This window comes from Protopterus annectens, chromosome 3.part0 (assembly GCF_019279795.1).
Source record: "Protopterus annectens isolate FY-2018-M chromosome 3.part0, PAN1.0, whole genome shotgun sequence".
In the NCBI taxonomy this organism is placed as follows: domain Eukaryota; kingdom Metazoa; phylum Chordata; order Ceratodontiformes; family Protopteridae; genus Protopterus; species Protopterus annectens.
The window spans coordinates 163978421-164001594 of NC_056731.1; the positions used below are offsets into that span (position 1 = coordinate 163978421).

At 43.0% G+C, this 23174-nt stretch overlaps 1 protein-coding gene across 1 annotated transcript in view; it reads right to left on the minus strand.

The window, feature by feature from the left end:
• Positions 1-23174, minus strand: part of IFT57 (intraflagellar transport 57) — a 771045-nt gene that overhangs the window by 575990 nt on the left and 171881 nt on the right. The window contains exon 3 of the mRNA XM_044064661.1: positions 13540-13658. Coding sequence (XP_043920596.1) covers positions 13540-13658 — 119 coding nt within the window. The remainder of the gene's footprint in view (positions 1-13539; positions 13659-23174) is intronic.

Sequence of the window (23174 nt, forward strand, 5' to 3'; positions counted from 1 at the left end):
TTGGCTCCGTTCAGACAGCAGGGGAGAACCTGGAGCCGAATGAACGGAGCCAAGAGAAGGTGACCTAGACCTCTTTCTGGTTGTCGGCTCCGAAGATCTTGTCGGAGCCGACACGGGTACCTCGATAACCTCGGCTCCGGCCGGAGCCGAGGAAGCCACAGAAACTGTGGACTGAGTCTTATCGGCTCCAGCCGGAGCCGATAAATGCAAAGGTTGAACAACCTGAGGTCTCGGCTCAGAAGCCGGAGCCGAAGACCTCAATGCCTTAGAGGGCTTCCCTGTTGAGACAGACAGGGAATCCTCAGGCTTCAACAAGCCTCTCAGAATTAGCTTGTTTTTTCTTTCCTGCAGGACCCTGGGGCTGAAGCCATGGCAAACAGCACAGGAGTCCTGCAGGTGCAAAGGCCCCAGACAATAGACACAAGAAGTGTGAGCGTCTGTCAGAGACATTTTCTGACAGCACGCATCACACTTCTTGAATCCGGAGACCTTTGCTTCTTTTGACATTGCCTAACTGACAGGTGTACACAAACACACACTCAAACACACCAGTTATACCCTGTCAGAAAATATAACAATTTTGGTAATGATACTAGAAATAAAGTACAATAAAATGTAGTAAATTATAGTAAACTACACAAACACTCCCTTAGGGAAGAGAAGGCCTAAGGCCCAAGGGAAGAACCAAAGGTTCTTTTAGACAAGAAACGGGAAAAATTAGGGTCGGGGATAAAGTTCTATGAACTACACTAAACTAAGAAGAATTTAACTAAAAAAGGGGTAAAAAGAGTAACTTTTAGTAGAAAAAGCTAAACTCACCAGGAACCGGTAGAAGCAACCAACCTCGAAGCTGTAGCGGCAAACGAGATCTGAGGTAACTCTCGCCTAGCATTGTGGGATATAAGGGGAGCCTCGAGCCGGTGGAACCAACTCTCGAGCTTTTAGAGTGGCCGAGTCGGAGCCGAGGTCGGCTCCGAACCCATCCAGCAAGAATGAAGGCGAGATAGACAACTTAACATTTTATGCTTAGCCAAAGCACTGGTATCATCACCCCCTCAATACTGCTAGTTTATGCTCTTAATGCTCTGTGAGAGCATTCTAGTGGTTTTACCCACACAGTGGTCCTCGCACAAAAAAAATTGAAAAAAAAGGGCAGAAAATCTTAAGAGAGTCCCTGGATCAGCATACCCTTTTCATCACACTTTTTGATCACCTCTGCAGCAGATGGGACCAGCAAATAAATCACTATCCACAGGGGGGAGTTTAATCTTCATTTTTAACATCTGGGATGTTTTCAGAATGCAACCATTCTCAAAACAGTACCAGTGGCCACAGATCTGGAAGAAGTATCAACAGAGTCATACATACACTGCAAACAATGCAATAGAAGAAATTATTTAAAGCATTTTTTTTCTCACAAGAAGAAACTGCACAGCCTGATAATTCAAAATCAACTAAAGCTAGAGCTGCTGGGTCAGGTTTGTGAACAGTGTATAAAAATGTAAAAGACTGAGGAACTTTATATATCCTATCTGCCTTTTTAGGGGCAGCTGTTGACTATCAGGAAAACTACAGACAGTAACACACACATCCTCTAAAGCAGACAGAAGTGGAGGAATGGGTGTAGGTTCTGGAAATTCTTTCTATAACAACTCACTATTTTTTTCTGAGGGACTAATAAATCTCAGCATTCTCCCACTGAAAACAGAGGCACATTATAGCAACAGTCTCAGAGAAACAGAACCCCCCCCCACAACAAAAATTAGCAACTGAGCTCTCTTCAGAGTCTGAATCAATACTCAGAGAAGAAAACCCTGAACTCTGTCTCTTCATCTTCTTATTCAGATTCAGAACATTGAATCTCTTTAGAAAAAGAGGTACCCCTCTTTCTTTTATCAGAAACTACTTTACAAGAAGATCAGTAGCCTGAATTAAATCCTGAGCCAGACCTAATAAACAACTCGTGTCTAAGGACATTTGAGGAGCAGTAGACATGCTTAGTTTTCTGCTTCTATTGACTGGAAAAATTGGGCCAACTGTGTTAATAATGGCAGCAACAGCTTCTCCACAAATGGGCACAGCATTCTAACGAAACAGGGAAGCCATCCCTGTTCCCTCTCCCAAGACTGAAGTGGCTCTCTCTTGGCCACTGCCCCCAACTGTGGAGGACGTGGCTAACCCCCTACACATCATGGCTGTAAGTGCTACACCAGAGGGATCCAGGGTAAAAGATGAGTGGTTTAAGGTACAACAAATGGCCACAGCAGAGTCACCCACCTGGGGCTGAAGTAAACTGCTAGCCTGCAGAGTCACCCACCTGGGGCTGAAGTAAACTGCTAGCCTGCTGTGGTGGCAATGATAGTCTGCTTAACTTTTCTGTGGCTGAAGAAGGAACAACCATAGGACTGGTAATTTCGTCCATGGTCAAGCCGAAAATTATGTCTCTTTCCTAGGGAACACAAGTAACAAATCCTAGTAAAAACTACAAGTCTTTAAAAGTCACTTTTTACCCACAGAAAAAAAAAAAAACAAGTAAAAAGCACTGTAAAACACTTTGCCAGGCTGCAAAAAAGTAAAATAAACAATTTCGGACTTTGCCAACTTTCTCCAGTAAATTTCGTCTCCCTCTTGTCTATTCTCTGTACACTTAATTGCAGTCATCCCCATCAGCAAATATTATTTTCTCCATTCCCATGCTGGCTTAGTTCTTAGCATACTTTCTGCCACTTTACGAATATAAGTATGCTACTATTATAAGTGCAAAGGAATACACAGTAGTTTCCATAAACAAATCTGTGTAAACAAGAACATCTTCAGATCACCACAAAATAACTGCACTAAATGCTTAAAATGCATAACGATGTCGTAGGCAGGAAAATAATCACACATATAACACATAGCAGTCAGTTGCCACCATACTGGGAGTCTGCCTTAGGCTTGATACTATCAAGAAGGGTACTGAAAGGCAAGTTAAGGTACAATATCAATTCATGAGACGAAGAAAGTACAGTTTTGTACCTACCATAAATGTAGATGTTCGAGGATCCACATTGCTGCAGTCCTAACAACTGGGGGTAGTCCGCTGTCCCAGTCGGCCCGAATACCAAAGTATATGGCTGACGTCGGTCAAGGCGCATTAGTCTGACGTCAGGACGTCAGGGTACTAATGCGCATGACCGACGTCATATCCTCAGTCTTTTCTTGCCCCAGATGTCAGAAGACCCTAAAAAGACAAGGCCAAAACCAAAAACACCAAACACTCCTGCACCAAAAATATGTACAATATATACAAAATTACAAGAGTATAACCTCACCCACACAACCACCCCTAAAAACAGAGGGAAGGGAGGGTAAACTGGACTGCAGCAATGTGGATCCTCGAACATCTACATTTATGGTAGGTACAAAACTGTACTATGTTCTTCATTCCACATTGCTGCAGTCCTAACAATTGGGTAGAATCCCAAAGCAGAGGTAAGGGAGGCTGGCAAATCATAAAGAAGCAGGAGCTGTCAACATGCCTTGCAAAATAGCTGTGGCAAAACCAGCCCTAGATTTAGAGTAGAGAGGAAGGTGGTAATGCTTAGAGAAAGTATGCACTGAACTCCAAGTAGCTGCCTCCAAAATATCCTTAGTTGCCACCCCTTAGAAATGCTGTTGAAGTGGCAGTAGCCCTAGTGGAATGAGGCCTAATCCCAGCTGGAATCTCCTTGCCATGATGGGAATAACAAAATGCAATGCAAAACCCAATCCACTTAGAAATAGTTTGTTTAGACACAGGCTTGCCCTGAGAACTCAAAGCAAAAGAAACAAACAACTGCTGAGACTGCCTAAAATCCTTAGTCCTGCTTAAATAATAACGCAACTGCCTGTGTACATCTAAAGTGTGCAAAATCTTTTCCCCTTATTTTGGGGATCTGCATAGAAAGTAGGCAAATGAATAGTTTGGTTTAAAGCCACACTAGAAACCACCTTAGGCATAAAAGAAGGATTAGTGCGTAATGATACCCTATCCTTATGGAAAATCAAAAAGGCTCTACCGCCATAAGGGCCTGTAATTCGAAACCCTTCTTGCAGAAGTAATGGCCAACAAAAAGCAGTCTTCCATGACAAGTATTTCAATTCAGCAGTAGCCATGGCTCAAAAGGTTGTAGAGTAAGTTTCTCCAACACAAAATTGAGATCCCAAGCAGGAGTAGGAGCTCACGTGGGGGTCTTATATTCTTTGCCCCTCTAAGAAATTGCTTGAACAAAGGATGCGAAAACAATGGTGGGTCACAATCATAGTGAGCTGAAATTGCTGCAGCATGAATCTTAATGGAAGAGAAAGACAAACCTTTGTCCAATAACTCAGTAAGATATTGAAGAGCCACACTCAAATTAGGCTCAGAAATCTCCAAATTCTTTGCTGCACTCCAAAATAAAAATCTCTTCCATTTTTCTGCGTACACTTTCCTTGCACTAGGTCTTCTGGCTTCCATAATCACATTTAAAACTTGTTGAGGAAGTTGAGACCTGCTGTGTTTCAAAACAGAATATGCCAGGCTGTTAGATGAAGAGAGTGAAGCTTGACATTGAGCAGGTGACCGTCCCTCTGAGACAACAGGTGTGGAATCAAAGGTAAAGGCCATGGAGGCTTCCTTACCAGACTCCTCAGTAATGGGTACCAGTTTTGCCGAGGCCAATCTGGAGCTATTAAAATCATCCTTGGCTTGTCTTGTCTGACCTTTAGGAGCACCTTTGGGAGAAGAGGCAGAGGTGGAAAGGCATACACATGAAGATTTTTCCAACTGAAAGAAAGAGCATCCACTTTCCAAGCTGTGTGATGAAACCTCTTTGTGCAAAACTTTGGCAGCTGGTGGTTTAGTGGAGAAGCGAACAGATCTATGTCTGGAGTTCCCATGACACTGTCAATTTCGAAATACATGAAGATCCAGTTTCCACTCGTGGGGATCCATGATTTGTCTGCTTAACACATCTGCTAAGGAGTTCTGTGCTCCGGCAGAAACCTTGCCTGAAGAGTTAGTTGCAAGCTGAGCGCAGTCTCCCATAAAATCATTGCTTGCCTGCATAACGGGTAAGAATGTGTTCCCCTTGTTTGTTGATGTACCACATGACAGTTGTGTTGTCTGTTAGAATCAACACCTGCCCTGGAAGAAGTAACTCCTTGAAAGCCATTAATGCAAACTGGACTGCTAACATCTCCTTCATGTTGATATGTAGATGCTGTAGTCTGGCAGGCCACTTGTCTTGTATCCACTTTCCATTTAGATGAGCTCCCCAAGCAATGTCTGAGGCATCTGTCGTTAGAATCTGACTCGCCTCTGGCCGGGTCACAGAGAGTCCCTTGTTTAGGTGACATTCCTGAGCCCACCACAAAAATTCCTGTTGAATGCAAGGTATTATCTGAATGACAGTGTCCAAATCCTGGCAGTGCTGTGTCCATACATTTTTGAGATTCCATTGCAGCTTCCTCATATGCAGTTTGGCATTGGGAAGCACCAGAATACAAGATGCCATGAACCCTAAGGCTTGAAGGACTGTCCTTGCAGTCAGCCCGGACTGAAGAGATAGTTGATGGAAGTAAATGGAAAGATTCTTTTGTTTGTCCGGGGTTAAAAAGGCCATCTGGGCTGCTGTATTCAGTCTCACACCCAGAAAGCACATGTCTTGAGAGGGTACTAGACTGGACTTTATTTCGTTCACAGAATACCCTAGGCATCTTAGCACTGCTATCACATATTCCAAATGCTGTAACAGGTCTTCCTTTTCTTGAGCCAGAATCAGGCAGTCGTCCAAGTAAGGATAGATTTGTATTCCTTTTAGCCTGAAGTAAGCTATCACTGGAGCCAGAACCTTTGTGAATACTCTGGCCGCAGTAGATAAGCCAAAGGGCAATGCAGAGAACTGATAATGGGAATTTCCAGCTCGAAAACGCAGATACTTTCTGCAACTTAGTCTGATAGGCACATGAAGGTAAGCCTCCTTGAGATCTAAAGTTACCATCCAGTGATCTTTGCCCAGCAGAGGTAAAAGCTGTTGTAACGTCAACATTTTGAACTTGGGAATGTCCAGATAAGTGTTGAGGATAGATAAATCCAAAATTGGTCTCCACGTGTTCCCCTTCTTTGGTACTAGGAACAGGCGAGAATAAAATCCTAGGCCCCTTTCTGGCACAGGAACGGCTGAATGGCCCCTATTTGGAGTAACAGAGAAATTTGCTTGTGAGCCTCTTTTCTTTGTAGAGGAGGAATGTCTGGCATGCCTTTGAAAGGAGGCAAGGTATGGAAATAAAACCTGTAACCGTGGTGAATGATATCCAAAACCCATCTGTCTTGGGTAATTAAATCCCAATTTTCTTTGAAAAGAGCCAGCCTTCCTCCCAAAGGTGCTACCAGGCGAGAATGTACTGGCAGCTGAAAAGGTAGGTCATTGGGTCTGTTTACGAAAGGACTGACCGCTGCGCTCACCAGAAGTCTGAGCAGGTGAACTCCCTGCTCTAGGCCTAAAAGAACCTTGAGCTCTGCCCCTACCACGTCTAGACCTACCCCTAGACTGGGAATCATAAGCAGGATATGTCCATCCCTTAGTAGGCCAATTTCTACTAAACTTGGAGGCTGCACCTGCAAAAATCTTTAACAGTTTGCATAGACTTAGCCTTGTCCTCCATTTTCTTTAAAACTGCTTCCACAGGCGAACCAAACAACACGTCAGACTGTAATGGAGCATCCAAAATCCTTGTCTTAACATGCTCAGCTAAATTCTGATCCCTCAACCAGGCGTGCCTCTGAAGAACAGAACCAGTGGCAGCCACCCTCGAGGAGGCCTGCACAGCATCAAAACCACATTGCAAGGAATGCTTACCCACCTGTTCAGACACATGAACTAAATCCTGCAACTCTTTACACTCAATACCTTCCGCCAGAGCATCCACCTTAGACTTCAATTGTGAAAGGAGATAATTTTGATATTTTAACATGTGAAACTGGCAATTCAATGCCCTCATGGCTAAAGTGGAAGAAGTATACACTTTCTTTCCCCATCTATCCAAAGCCCTTGCCTCTTTATCAGGAGGAACAGGATTTTTAACAACAGAAGCCTTAACACCTTTAGGCCCCTGAGAGACAGTTTCCGGGTCTGTCCTGGGACTCTTAAAAAGATACTTATGAGCTTCAGGCACCCTATAGTACCTATCTGGTTTAACTGGGGCAGGAGGCAAAGAATCAGGGTTCAGGGAAGCCTCTGCAAAAACATCTTCCACCACATTCAGAACAGGAGGTATAGCTAAAGGCCTATGCTGGGGTAAAAACAAGAATTCCCTAAGCCTCTTCCTGGAATCAGAGAAATCTTGACCTTCCCATTTAAAATGCTCCCTCATGGAATGAAGAGTCTCTGAAAATGAAAAATCCTCAGGAGGAGAAGCTGAAGGAGTAGAATCATCCACATCAGAATCAGAATAAGGAGGATACTCCTGCAAGTCTTCAGCCGAAGACTCAGAAGCCTCCGAACACTGCTCAAAACTCTCAAACTCAGGTTCCACCCTAGGCCTCTTATCAGGAGGGGGCATAGAACCTCTAATCATAGTAATCAAATCCTCTGCCATTTTAAGCATATGTTTCTTAGGCAAAGATCCTGAAGAGCTAGGAGAAACCCCCACTGAAGTTAAACCTGGCCTGCCTCTCAAAGAAGCCTTGGAAACAGAAGGGGAGGCTCTAACCACCTTAGGAAGAGAGGAAGAACAGCCACCTGAGAAGCCCCTTCAGCCTGGCCTACCTCCTGAGAGGACACATCCTGTAACAGTAAAGTCTCTCCCTGAGACTCCAAAGAAACTCCTGGCAGAACCTCCGGCTCCACTGAGCCTTCTAAAGAACCGGCGTCCGGGACTGTCGGTTCTTCCAATCTAGGCTTTGCTGCTTTGTCCTTGCGCTTTTGACGAAGCGGCGTCGGAGCATCCGGCGGCATTTTATAATTACAAAGCTTCCCAAACACTAACCTGGCACAGTCTAACCTTCTCTTAATAGTGCGTTTGTTAAACCTAGCACAAGAGCGGCATCCAACAACGTCGTGCTCAGGCCCTAAACAAGGTATACACAAGGTATGGTAATCCCTATGAGGTATCTGTTTCCCACAAGAAATACAGTTATTCACTTTTCTGACATCCGGTTAAATACTGAGGCAAGAAAAACCAAAATATTCTAGCGGGTACTTAGCCAACTTCGATTCGGTCTGAAACTCCGACTTCGGAAAATTTCAGAACGCCAACCTGCACTCGCAAAACTGCTTCTGCATCGGACCATGCGGCAAAAAAGACTGAGGATATGACGTCGGTCATGCGCATTAGTACCCTGACGTCCTGACGTCAGACTAATGCGCCTTGACCGACGTCAGCCATATACTTTGGTATTCGGGCCGACTGGGACAGCGGACTACCCCCAATTGTTAGGACTGCAGCAATGTGGAATGAAGAACATCAACAGTCTAACTGAAAAAAGGCAAGATGTATGCAAGAGAAAAATACTGGATGAGGAAAATGAAAGCAAAAATATTTTTATTTATTTATTTATTTTACATTTGTTGACCGGGCTAGTCTGGCTGGATATATGTCCATTTTCAGCAGAGGCCCGAGGAGAAAAGCTCCACTATGTACTAGTACAAACATAACATAACAAGGTACATCAAAAAAAAAGCACAATAGGATACAGTATTATAGGCATGTAAGAGAGCTAAAATAGCTTAGTAATAGTATAGAAGCAAATACAATAGAATATAGTCAAAACAGTGAGGATTCCTAGTTCTATAATCTTAACCATGCAATCATACTAATGTTGAAGGAGAGAAAATAGTGACTCACCCCTAAGTCTAATAGTCATATATACAGTATTTACAATAATGATAACACTTTTAGTGCTTTTTAAGAAAACAGAGTAGTTCCATATGTAGCAGGATATAGGTTTTAATAGAAAGGATGTATGACTGGTTGTAGTAATATGTCAAGTAGAAAGAGCAGAAGGTGTTAATGAAAATTAAAAATGGAAGTGAAATTCAAGGAGAACTACAGAGGAGGGTAGCACTAGTGATAGTGACAAGTAGAGGAGTAGAGTAAAGAGCTGTAAGGAGAGTAAGATGCTGAGGTCAGTCAGGATTAGAGCAAGGACAAAGCCAGTGAGATATGAAATAGTTCCTTAGTCATTTCTTGAAAAGTTGTGCTGATCCTAGAGTGGTCAGTTCTATGGGAAGTTTATTCCAGTGTGAGCCAACAACATTTGTGAACAAGGAGTCACCAGCTTTATTGTGAGATTTGAGAGTCACAACTAGTAGTTTGTTAGCTGATCTAAGTGAACTAAGATTCTTGTAAGGGGCAATAAGGTTATTAAGTATGGGTGTATTGGTAGGGTAATGGAGTATTTTAAAGGTAATAACTAGTTGATGTATGAGAATAAGATTTTGTAGCTCTAGCCAACCGAGCTTTTTGAGATTAACACAATGATGGGTTCGAAAAGGGGAGCCTGAGGCAAACCTGGCAATGCTATGATAGGCTGTGGCAAGTTTTTGAAGGTTAGATTTTGACAGGTTTATAAGAGATGGAGAGGCATACAATAACGTAGAGATGAGATGTGTTTGGGCAAGGGACACCCTGGTGGTAGGAGTAAGAAAGGGCTTGAGTCTATAGAGGGCACCTATCTTTTTATTAACTGTTTTGATGGTTAGGTTAATGTGGTAATCAAAGTTAAGTTGATTATCAATTGTAAAGCCTAGAAGTTTAGTAGAAGAATCAGGTGATATGATAGTGCCATTGTTAGACACAATAGAAAAGGAAAGAGGGATAGACTTAGGGGTTGGGGAGAAGAGTAATAATTTGTTTTTTTGGGGGTTGATGAGGAGACAGATATTGTGGAACCATTTTTCAGCTGCTGAAAAGATTTTTTGGGTTGAAGAATGAAGTACAGCTGGAGATGCAGCAAAACAGATTATAGTTGAATCATCTGCATACTGAATACAAGTGGATGTTGGGAGTGAAGTAGACAGGGTGTTTATAAATATGGAGAAGAGGAGGGGACCTAAGATGGAGCCTTGAGGGACACCGATAGTGATTGGGAGCTGAGAGGATGGATGGCTGTACCAAAGGACAGCTTGTTTCCTATCTTTCAAATAAGAGTTGAACCAGTGAAGAGTCAAGTGAGAATGATGTCAGAGTGTCAAGTAAAAGTTGATGGTTAACCATATCGAAGGCTTTAGAGAGGTCAAGAAATAAAGAAGAGGAAAATAGGTTGTTATTGCGATTTTTGTTGATGGTATCTGTGAAGAAGAGAAGTGCAGTGGAGGTGCTATGGAAAGGTCGGAAACCATGTTGGGAGTCAGCAAGTAGGGTATTTTGTAAAAGATGGTGTAAAAGTTGTTGGTGTATACAGCGTTCCATAATTTTAGATAGAGGTGATAGTAAGGCTATAGGACGGAAATTAGAAAGTTCATTTGAGGTACCTCCTTTATGCAGGGGAATGATATGGGAGACTTTCCAGAGGGAAGGAATTGTAGATTTGGTTATGGTTCTGTTAATTAAGATAGAGACTGGGTCTGCTACTTCTCCTGCTGCTAGTTGTAGATATTCAGCTGGTAGTTTGTCGGCTGAGGGAGTGCATGGTTTAAGTTTTGAGAGTAACTTACGTATATGGGTTGTGGAGACTGTATTAAATTTTAAAGTGGGGGTGTAATTTTTCGGGGAGGGTTTTAGAAGGTGGGGGTCATGGTCTTTGCGAGAGTGGTGACTGTTTCTGAGAAGAAGTTGTTGAACGTATTGGCTACAGTATTGGGGGGGAACTGAGCTAAGTTAGCTGGAGTAGGTGTTTTGGTATTCCCTGGGTGGAGCAGTTTATTGATTCCTGACCAGAATTTGTTGGGGTTATGGTAATGATTTTGCTGATATTGAAGGTAATAATTGTTTTTATCAAGATGGGTGAGTTTTTTGTAGTACTTCTGAAGTGTTTGAAGTTTTGATGGTCAGCTGGGTTTTTAGTGGATCTCCATTTTGCCCATAGATTATTCCTTAATAGCATTGTTTTCTTGGTTTCTTTAGAAAGCCAAGGGGCAGCTTTGGATCCTGTTCTAATTAAGCGTGAGGGGGCATGACGTTCAAGAATTTGGAGGAATGTATTATTAAAATGGGTAACTGCTTCATCAAGTGGAAGGTGTTTTAGAGCTGACCAGTTACATACATGAAGTTCATTAAGGAAAGACGGAAGGTTGAAGTTTTTTTTTGCAGTTTGCTTGAGAGTGTTGTTTTTTTGTTTTGTGATGTAGGTAAGAAGATGGTCGCTGATATTGTCTGGGAGTATTCCCGTATTATATGAGAGGGGATTATTGTTGACCAATATCCAGTCCAGGATATCTTGTTTATTGGTAGATTTGTGAACCCTAGTTGGGGAGTTTATGGTTTGTTGAAAACTAAAGAGGTTGAGGTGATGGGTGGGTTTTGGGGATATGCAGGAGTTCCAATCGACATTAAAGTCTCCTAAGATGATAGTTTCTTGGGGGAAGTGACATGAGAGCCAGCTAAGTATGTTTTCAAGTGTATTTAGGTTGTTACCAGGAGGGATATAGGAACATATTATGTATAAGGCTTTGGTTTTATTTACTTGGAATTTGCTACAGAGTATTTCAGCATTGGCAAGGGATGGAGGCTGGGAGTCAATTGAGGTCACTTGGAGTTCAGATTTATAAAGTAAGGCAACTCCCCCACCCTTTTTGTTCAGACGATCTTTCCTTAAAATGCTATAGCCAAGTGGAATAATTTCATTGTCTTTGGTACCTGGTTTAAGCCAGGTCTCAGTAAGACAGAGGATATCAAATGAGTAGAAGTCAATTAAAGCATGGAGTTGTGTAATTTTATTGTTAATGCTACGAATACTTAGGTGTGCTACTGACAGGGAGTTAGAAGATAAATGAGAGTGCACATTGTTTGTGGCTTGGTTTGATGGGGTGTGGAGGAGTGAATTGTGTGGGCCAGGGTTGGGGTGAATGTCTCCATGTGACAATAAGAGTGATAGAGGGAATGATAGTAATTTTGATTGTTTGAAGGGTATTAGGTAGAACTTTCTAGTAGTGTGGTACTTGTTGAGGAGTATCCTGTGGTAGTGAGGGGGAAGGTAGGGTTAAGATGCCAGGAGGTTAATATAGGTTTGTTTGGCTAGAGGAAGGACAGAGCTTGTGTGTTTATGTAAGCTAGGGGATCTGCTAAGGGTGTAGTGTTCATAGGAAGTAAGTGTATAGTATAAAAGTAGAATATTAAGAAGTAGGAGTAAGAAAAGTGGTTTAATAGTCAGGGGCATGTTTAGTTTGGAGAGCTAAGCAAGGTTTGCAATTAGTAGTGCTTTGATGGTATGGAATTGGGTGTGCTAGTAAGAAGGGAGTTGGGAGTTTGTAGGTGTGAATGAGGCTAGAGTTGTGATAGGTTGTGAGTAAATTGGGGGTGTGGTTGAGGAAGTATAAGTTTAAGGTAACTGGGGGTGGGTGAGAATTGGGGGTAGGGTAGGGGAGCGGAGTGATCCCGTAGGGCGAATGGAGCGGGAAGAGCTAGAGAGGGGACCAAGGCACAGAAAACAATCAGTGAGACGTGAAAAAGGCACTATGTTCAGTGCAAGTGATGGTGTACTGTGAGATAAAGTAAAAGGAAAAAATATAGGAAGATTGGGAGAGATAGAATAGTCACTAGATAGCTGAGTGAGGTAGTAGAGATGGATATAATGCAGAAACTAGAAAAGGGTTAGGACTAGTATGATAGCAGGAAGGCATGAACTCTAGTGGGAAAAAAGGAGTATAAGGGTATCTAGTGAATAGGGCGCCACCTAGTGACCAAGTCTGGAAGAACGAGAGATAGAGCAAGCAAAGAGTTTGCAGCTGGGATGTGGTGATCGAGAAGTGAGTGTTATACTAAGGGCAAGGATTTAGGAGAGGGCGAGAGAGGATCAACTTAACTGCTACTAGGGGGGGCTAGGTAGTCTGCTGGTTAGCTGGGGAGGGAAGACAAATATCCTGGAGGTTTTTAAATTAAAAATACATTAGCAGGACATACTTTCACACAAGGACTATAGAGGGTGCCAAGTCTTAGTGACAAGGAAGAACAAATCCACTTCATGACTCAGTTCCTTAATTTGGATTCCATTGGGCTTCTAGGAGTGGAAAGGCAGGCACTCAGGAACGCAGGGCTGGTAAAAATATGAGGGAGAGAGAAGATAAGTAGGTAAATTCAGCAGCCAGAAGGTGTTGATACTAACACACATGAACATTTATACCTGCACTGTTTTATCCCAGAGAAAAAATAAAGCATGGACCCAATTTCTTATCAAAATAAACTCCTTTAATACAACAAAATTTCTTCTCCAAGTCTTATTTAATTGATTTATGCGTCTTAAGCATTTATCAGCAGGAAAAAGCTTATTTAAAATTGAGTGTAGACTGAAACTAAGTGCTCTGGGTAAGGCAATTAGCAGCTTTTACTAATCTAACTATACTTATTTCAGATGCAGAAAACAAAGATGCAACTTACTTGCTCCATGTGAAACCAGAATTGTTCAATGCTACCTCTGTTAAAAAATCCAAAACGTAACACACGTGTTCTCCATGGCCTGTTTTCAGTTTGGAAGGTGGGAAATCTACAGAACCACCCTAAACGGGAAATTTAAAAGTGTTGATTCAGTAAATCCAGACAGACATGACATACTATGTACAAGGATGAAATATGTAAATTAATTAATCGTTATTCATTTTTATTTTTTATACCATGTTTTTTTTTTCGAAAACTACTACAATTTCTGGTTAATACTTCTTGGAAAAAAGTATATCTCAATCATGTTTAGTGGAACCATGTATATTCAAACACAATTTAGTAATGGGGCACAAATAGGTTCCAAATCAGAGCTAAATATTTATTAGGTAAACAACTTGCATAACGTCTTAATTTAATCAATGAAATTTTAAAATGGGATTATAATCACATTTACAGTGGACAAAAATATTCCCTAATTAGATAAGGTATATGTATACTAGGAAAACAGAAATGCATGCTTTATGTTAGTTGAAGTTGTGTAAGTTGAAATTAGTATGTTTAATATAACAGCAACATCAGTAATAAAACATAAAAGACAACAAAAGGCAAACAGGTATTAAGAGTGGGTTTCGCAAATTATCCCTCTTCATCAGCACAACATAAAGTTGTTTGGCTATACTTCAGAAACACAAAGCCTCAAATCAGAGCAATGGGATATGAGGTCACTAAAAAGTCCAAAACATACATATCCACAGCTAGTGTAGTTTGGCTTTAATGGCGCAAATGTACCCATAAAGACTTAAAAAGTAAAAAGTCATGGGCAATCTGAAACTACGTAGCTAAATCAAAGTATGTCTTTAAGGGTTATTTGCATATATTTTATGTGCCTCCACTGCGGGAGATTTCAGATCCGCTGTGGTGGTGCTGCAGTAGCGTTGTCGCCTCACAGTTAGACATTGTCCTGTTTGATTCTCAGCTAGAGTGTCTTCTGTGTGGAGACATGCATGAATGGGCGTACCTTCATTGAAGGTTGTGCGTCAGGGCTGGCAACTCAGTACATAAAAATCTACTGCCAATCATTAGCGGACCGGAGTTTTGCTGTGGCGACCCCTAACTGGGAAAAGCCGAAAGACGACAACAACAACAAAGTACAGTTTTGTACCTACCATAAATGTAGATGTCCGAGAGGAATGCATCTGCAGTCCTTACAAATGAGTTGTCCTGTCGTCAGGCAGCCCTTCGATCGGCCGGATTCCAAAGTCTGGGTCTGGCTTCGGCTGGTGTCGCTCTTCACCCGACATCATTGCGGCAGTTCTTCGGGTATAAAGGCATCAGCCGACGCCATTTTCCTCAGTGTTTCTTGCCCCAGATGCCAGGTGCCCTCTTGGATGGCTAAATTTGGATAAATGCCAAATATTCCAAATAGTAGAGAGCAAACACACAAAATAAGCATGTATGTACATATATACAAACAAATACACCATAATAGATTCCCCCCCAAGCTAGCTGAAGATTGCTAAGTACCCTAGGAGTACCTCAGAGGGGAAGGAGGGTGGGTAATCCTGACTGCAGATGCATTCCTCTCGGACATCTACATTTATGGTAGGTACAAAACTGTACTATGTCCTTCAAGGATGCATCTGCAGTCCTTACAAATGGGTAGAATACCATAGCTAGGCTAGGGGAGGAGGAAATGAGAGTAGATTATGGTGTAGTTAGTATCCCTTGCAAAACAGCAGTGGCAAAGCCAGCACGGGATCTAGAGTATAGAGGTAAATTATAATGCTTGGCAAATGTATGCACGGAGGTCCAAGTAGCAGCCTCTATAATGTCCTTGGTAGCCACTCCTCGTAAGAAAGCTGTGGTAGTGGCTGTAGCCCTTGTGGAGTGAGGCCTGATGTTCTCTGGAGTTTTATTTCCATGGTAGGAGTAACAAAATCTAATGCAATTTCCTATCCATTTGGAGATTGTCTGTTTAGAAATTGGTTTTCCTTCCTTTCCTGTTGCATATGCTACCAGAAGCTGGTCAGTTTTTCTATTGTTTTTTTGTCCTGTCCAGGTAGTAGCGTAATTGTCTGTGTACATCCAAGGTATGCAAGAGCTTTTCTCCCATGTTCTGTGGATTGGGGAAGAATGTAGGAAGGTGGATAGTCTGATTTAAAGAGACTCTGGATACTATTTAGGCATAAATGTAGGATTTGTTCTCAAGGACACTCTATCTTGATGGAAGATCAGGAAGGGTTGTACTGCCATTAATGCCTGTAGCTCAGAGACCCTTCTTGCTGAAGTTATTGCCAGCAGGAAAGCAGTCTTCCAGGATAAGTATTGCAATTCTGATGTAGCTGCTGGTTCGAAAGGAGGTAGAGTCAATTTTTCTAGCGCAAAGTTCAAGTCCCATGCTGGCAATGGAGGTTTCCTGGGAGGTTTTACATTTTTAATTCCTCTCAGAAACTGTCTGAGCAGAGGATGCGAGAAGACAGGAGGATCCAAGCTGTATTCTGCTGAAATAGCTGATGCATGTATCTTGATGGAGGAATAGGACAGGCCTGTATGAAAAAGCTCCGCCAAGTACTCCAGGATGTTGGCTATGTTCACAAGTGTCACATCTTGGCCCTTTGCAGTACTCCAGATGAGATATCTTTTCCATTTTGCTGCATAATTCTTTCTTGTTGAAGGTCTACGAGCCTCCAGGATTATGTCTTTAACCCTTTGGGATAAATTTGGGTTAATTGCTGTTATGTAATGTTCCAGGCAGTTAGCTGCAGAGTTTTTAGGTTTGGATGCAGGATGTTGTAGTTGTTCTGTGTCAGCAGTAATGGGATCAGGGGCAGTGTCCATATTTGTTCCCGAGACATGCTCCTCAGCAGTGGATACCAATGTTGTCTTGGCCAGTCTGGGGCTATCAGAATGATCCTTGGACGTTCCTCTTTGATCTTGAGAAGCACCTTGTGCATCAAAGGAAGTGGTGGGAATGCGTATGCTGTCAGGTTTTTCCAACTGAAGGATAGTGAGTCCACCTTCCAAGCAAGTGGGTGGTAAGTCCTTGTGCAGAATTTCTTCAACTGGTGATTGAGTGGGGATGCAAACAAGTCTATTTGTGGTAATCCCCATTCTCTTGTGATGGTTTTGAAGATGTCCGGATGCAGCATCCATTCGTGGGCATCTGTTGTAGTTCTGCTTAATATGTCTGCTAGAATGTTTTCCTTCCCTGGTACATAAATTGACTGTAACTGAATGTTATATCTCAGAGCCACATCCCATAGGTCCAGTGCCAACCGGCATAGAGGGTATGAGTGTGTGTCTCCCTGTTTGTTGATGTACCACATAACTGTGGTGTTGTCTGTCCTTATCATCAACTGGCCTTCTTGTAGAATAGGTCTGAATGCCTGGATTGCCAATTTTACTGCCATCATTTCTTTTAGATTTATGTGCAGATGCTGCTGGTCTTGAGTCCATAGGCCTTGAATGCACTTGTCCATCATGTGTGCCCCCCAACCGAGGTCTGAGGCATCTGTCGTGATGGTTTGTCTTGGTTGACTTTTGCAGAAGGGCAGTCCTGTGTTTGATTGACAGGCCCAAGCCCACCATAAGAACTCTTGCTTCAGGCATGGGATCATTGGAATTTTTGTTTCTAGGCTGTGCTTGTGCTGAGACCACAAATTCTTTAGGTACCACTGTAGCTTTCTCATATGCAGCCTGGCATGAGGGACCAGTATTATGCAGGATGCCATGAAGCCTAGAGCTTGTAGCACTTTTCTTGCAGTCAGATGGCTCTGCTTTGTTAATGCCAAGAAGTAGAGAGGAAGTTGCTCTTTCTTTTCTGTGGTTAGAAATGCCATTTGTTTTGATGTGTCCAATTCTGCACCCAGAAAGGTTATTCTTTGGGATGGAATCAGTCTTGACTTTTTTGTATTGACTGTATATCCCAGGGCTTGCAGCAGGTAGATGACTCTTTGTAAGTCTCCTGTTAGTTTGTTTTTGTTGTCCGCTTGAATCAAGCAGTCGTCCAGGTAGGGATAGATTTGAATTCCCTGAAGTCTGCAATGAGCGATTACTGATGCCAGGCATTTTGTGAACACTCTGGGCGCAGTAGATAAGCCAAAGGGCAATGCTGAGAATTGATAATGCTCTGATCTTGCAAGAAATCTGAGGTATCTTCTGCACATTGGTCTTATGGGGACGTGCAGGTATGCCTCCTTGAGATCTAGAGTTACCAGCCAAGACTCCTTGCCCAGCATGGGAAGAAGCTGCTGTAGGGTCAGCATTTTGAATTTTGGAACAATGAGGAATGTGTTTAAAGCGGACAGGTCTAGAATAGGCCTCCATTTGTTTTTCTTTCTTGGTACCAGGAAGAGCCTGGAGTAAAATCCCTTCCCTTGCTCCGAAAATGGTACCTTTTCTACAGCTCTCATTCTTAGTAATTGAGATATTTGTTTTAGAGCTTCTGTCCTTTGAGAAGGTGGTAGGTTTGGCATTCCTCTCTTTCCTGGTAGTGTATGGAAATGGAACCTGTAACCTTTGTCTATAGTCTGCAAAATCCATTTTTCTCTTGTAATGCAGTGCCAGTTTTTTGAAAATAATGATAGCTTTCCGCCTAAGGGTGCTTCTAGTTGTTCCCTGGTAGGCGGTGCCACCGCCAAGTCACTGTGATTGAGTTGTTGTAGTGGTGGTGGCTGTATCGGTGCCTCGTTGGTTGCTACCCTGCCACTGGCGACCCCTGTAGGCACCCCTGGATTGGTTTCTGCCTCTAGAGCGCCTATTCCTGCCTCTTTGTGTCTTAGAGGAGTCCGGAAAGGACCAATTCTTGGAGGGCCAGTTCCTGCTAAACCTTGGAGGTTGAACTTGTAAGAAATCTTTGACTGTTTGCACAGATTTTGCTTTCTCTTCCATCTTTTTTAGTACCTGCTGTGCAGGGGCACCAAATAAATTGACCTTGTCCATAGGTGCATCCAAAAGCTTAGATTTGACATGGTCTGGTAAAGCCTGTTCTTTCAACCATGCATGTCTCCTGATAACTGTGCCAGTCATGGCTGATCTAAAGGAAGCATCCAGTGCATCATAGCCACATTTTAAAGAATGGTTACTAACTTGCTGTATGTTATGTAACATTTCTTGAATATACTTTTTATCTAAAGATTCTTCAGAGGACAGCTTTTTAGTCAACTGGTCAAGCATAAACTCTTGATATTGAATCATATGAAATTGGCAGTTCAAAGCTCTTGCTGACAAAGTAGCAGAGGTGTAAACTTTTTTACCCCATCTCTCTAAGGACCTGGAGTCCCTTTCAGAGGGGAGGGGGTTTTTAGAAGAAGTAGCTGCTACAGCTTTTGGGCCCTGGGGGATAGTCTCTGGATCTGCAAAAGGAGCCTTATATAAGTGGTGATGAGTGTCCGGGACCCTGTAGTACCTATCGGGCTTAGCAGGAGCCGGAGGTAAAGTATCAGGAGCAGTGCAAGCATCATTAAATGCATCATCAACAACAGATAGAACTGGAGGTATAGCTAAGGGCCTATGCTGTGGCAAGTGTAGAAAGGTCCTAAGCCTTTTTCTAGAGTCTGAGAAATCTTGGCCCTGCCACTGAAATTGTTCCCTCATAGCATGCAAGGTTTCCCCAAAGGAAAATCCCTCAGGAGGAGAGGCTAAAGGGATGGACTCCTCAGCATCAGAGTCTTCGTAAGGAGAATAAGAAGCCTCAGGAGGGTCTGTATGATCTGAGTCATCAGAGGAATCATCTGTGGCTACTGGCTCAGGGGGCTCTGCTCTAGGCCTCTTTTCTGTAGGAGGGAGAGAGGCACTGTCTGGATGAGGCTGGGATCCACGAATTAAAGAGATGAGATCCTCTGCCAAAGAAAGCATATGGGAGCTGGTGCTGGGCCTGTGAGAGGGGGGCTTGGCAGGCACAGGTTTTGAAACTTTGGCTGCTTTAGCCCTGGCAAAGGCCTTAATAGACATAGCTGGAGGAGGCCTAGCAGCTCCACGTGCAGGGGTAGAATTATCTAGGGGAATGGTGTCTGATAAATCCTGCGAAATCGCAACAGAAGGTTGGACTTCAGAAGCCGTTTCTACCAGGATAGAAGAGGCCTCGGTAGAAGGCAAGTTATCGGCTGAAGAAAGAACCGCTTGCTCGGTTTCGGCCGAAACCGAGACACTCGTGGTTTGCTTAACCGCGGTTTCAGTCGAAACCGCGGACCGCGAGTGTCGGTCCTTTTCTTTGCACTTTTTGGTTATTTGCGTAGTCGGAGGATCCGACGGCATAATGTAGGCAAAATCGGAGCCGAAAATCTGTTCAGCAAAGTCCGAGCGACGTCTAAGCGTCCGTCGGTTAAAAGAAGCACAGGCTAGACAAGCTGCTACGTCGTGGTCTGGGCCTAAACAATGTATGCAATAGGAGTGGAAATCTTTATGAGGTATTTGTTTCCCACAAGATAAACAGTTATTAACTTTCTCTGACATCGGCTGAGGCAAGAAAGAGTCCCCAACGGGGTACTTAGCTTTATAGAAGTCTTCGAAATAGTATTCGGTAGTAGTAATCTCTGGATCTGACCGACCGGCACTTGCGAACAGCTTCTGCTTCGGGCGCCACGCGGCAAGAAAGACTGAGGAAAATGGCGTCGGCTGATGCCTTTATACCCGAAGAACTGCCGCAATGACGTCGGGTGAAGAGCGACACCAGCCGAAGCCAGACCCAGACTTTGGAATCCGGCCGACCGAAGGGCTGCCTGACGACAGGACAACCCATTTGTAAGGACTGCAGATGCATCCTTGAAGGACATCACAGGAAAAACACTATCTTGGCTAAGTTTTTCTTGCAGTCTTTACTGAATAGTTTGTCTGTGTGACCTTTTTATCCTTTGGGGTGTGTGTATACGTACGTATGTATGTATGTACGTATGTATGTATATGCACACACACACACACACACACACACACACACACACACACTTTATAAAGTCAACTGTTTTTAAAGTCTACACTTGTTTTATCAACATACTTTGGTTGACAAGACAAATGGTTAACAACTGTGTGAGACTGCTACATTACCAGTGTTAGAGAATATTCCCCTTTTACCATTACTGTGTGATATTGGAGTAAGAATATACAAAGAGGTGGCGGAGGTGCAGCCTCCAACATGGGTGGTGTAGGAAGCTTGCCCTTCTGCAAAATAACATTGTTTGTTGTTTGCATGCTCTAAGTTTACACCTCAAGGCATATGCAGTAAGCTGTTCACCTTTTTTCCCCCAAATAATTTTATGATAGAAAGATATTTAAGTGACAACCTGCTGAAAGATCAGCATCACATGCATTGATAATAGCAGGTCTGCACCAACACTCATTGAACACTCGCATTCCTGAACATACACTGATCAAAAAAGAGCAAAAGCCCACTTTTTCCTATCGGTGAGTCTCATTAAAAAAAAAAAACTAGTACCACCAGGCAAGCTATATCTGAATAATGGTATTGTTATAGAAAAAAAGAAGTTATGTCTTACCATAACATTCTTTCTGTGTTGTAGATCTTTATTCATTCATTATTGTTAGGACTTCAGTTACGTCCACGGAACCGACACGGCCGTTACCAAGCTCGTGCCAGCCAAAAACTCTCAGCTAAGACCTACCCACAATGCCCCTCTCATAGTCTCTTCATATCAGGTTTGCCCACTATTATAGTATACAAGTATAGAAGTAGGAGGCTCTGTCTGAGCAGATACCTTAACTGATAAGGAAATCTTTAAGTCCACCAGGAGTCCAGGCAGGGGCAAAGAGGGCGGGAAGTAATGAATGAATAAAGATCTACAACACAGATGGAACATTATGGTAAGACATAACTTCTTTATCTGATGTTATAAATCTTTATTCATTCCTTACTGTTAGGACAGAGTCCCCAGCTACTTGAGTCCTGGGTGGCCCTAAGGAAGGAGATTCCTGAGCACCATAGAACTAAAAGATGCTCATCAACTCGAGGCCAAATCCAATTTGTAATAAGTGGTAAAGGTATGAGGTCTTGCCCAAGTGGCTGCTATGCAGATATCCATAGAGGCTCTGGAATGAAAAACCGCTGAAATAGCCATCGATCTAGAAGAGTGAGCCTTTATTTTGGAAGGTATGGACACTTTGTTCTGATGGTAGATGAAAGCAATGCCATTTCTGAGCCAAAAAGATAAAGTCATTTTGGAAACAGGCTTACCCAATCTGGGTCCTGCAAAGGCCACAAACGATTGATCCATTTTTCTGAAAGATTTAGTTTTGTCCAAGTAGAAACGAAGTTGCCTATGAACATCACGGGTATGCAGAAGATATTCCCCTCTATTTGAATGGTGAGGACAGAAAACTGGTAGGTCAATAGATTGATTAATGGAAAACCCAGAAATGACCTTGGGCAAAAGGGAGGGGTTAGTTGTAGGGACACTCTTTCACTATGAAAAATGAAGTAAGGTCTCTTGACACTCAAGGCCTGCAACTCAGATACGCTTCTCGCTGAGGTAAGGGCTACCAGAAACAGAGTTTCCAAGACAAAAAGTTTATATCACAGGAGTTAAGTTAGAAGGTTCGAAGGGAGGACTTGTTAATGACTGATGTACCAAGTCAAGTCCCATGGCTCTATAGGAGGCTTGACTAGAGGTTTAGTATATAATATTATTTTCATGAACGTCTTGCACAGTCGGTGTGACATAGCAGATGAATTGTCAATTCCATTGTGAAAATTTGCAACAGCTGCTAAATGCACTGTAATTGTCGATGGGTAGTCAGGTATTGTAGTATCTTCTGAATAGGCATGGAAAAGGCATCTATGTTATGTTCTTTGGCCCATCTAGAGAACCTAGTCCACTTACTAGAATACATTTTTCTGGTGGAAGGTTTGTGCGAAGCCAGAAGAATCTCACAAACAGCTTGAGGCTGTGGAGATTGGAGTGAATCAGTCCCTGACGATGAGACAGCAGACCTTGGGATTGATATAGGATCCACGGGCTGGTAATCAGGTGAGGCCATAGGAAAGGGAACCAAACTTGGGGCCAATAAGGGGCAATGAGGATCACTCTGCTTCTCAACCTTTGAGCTTTCTGGAGGAATTTCGGGATGAGGGGAAATGGGGGAAAGGCATACAGCAGACCCGGCGGCCAATCGTGTGTCATAGCATCCCTCGGTGACTCCCCCTGAGGGGGGATTAGGGCAAAATAGGTTCTGCATTTGTTGTTTAGGGGAGATGCAAACAGGTTGCTGCAAGACCTGCACCAACGTCGGAAGATCTGATCTGCAATTATAGGATTGAGGGATTATAGGATTGAGGGACCACTCGTTAGGCATCAAAATGTTCCTGCTCAGATTGTCCGCAATAAGATTGGAACTCCTGGGAATGTGAGTTGCTATAACAAAGCAGTTGGAAGCCATCGTCCAATGCCAAATTCTCATGCCTTCCCGACACAGGGTCTAAGACCTGGTTCCACCTTGTTTGTTGATGTACCAGATGACTTGATATGTTGTCCGACTGAAATGCAATGGTCCCAGAAGGAAGGGATGTGTAGAATGCTTGGAAAGGTAAGAGAACTGCCCTAAATTCCAGGACATTTATGAGCAAATTGGCCTCCATGGGGGACCAGGTGCCTTGGACTGTCTTTCCCTGGAAATACCCCCCCAAC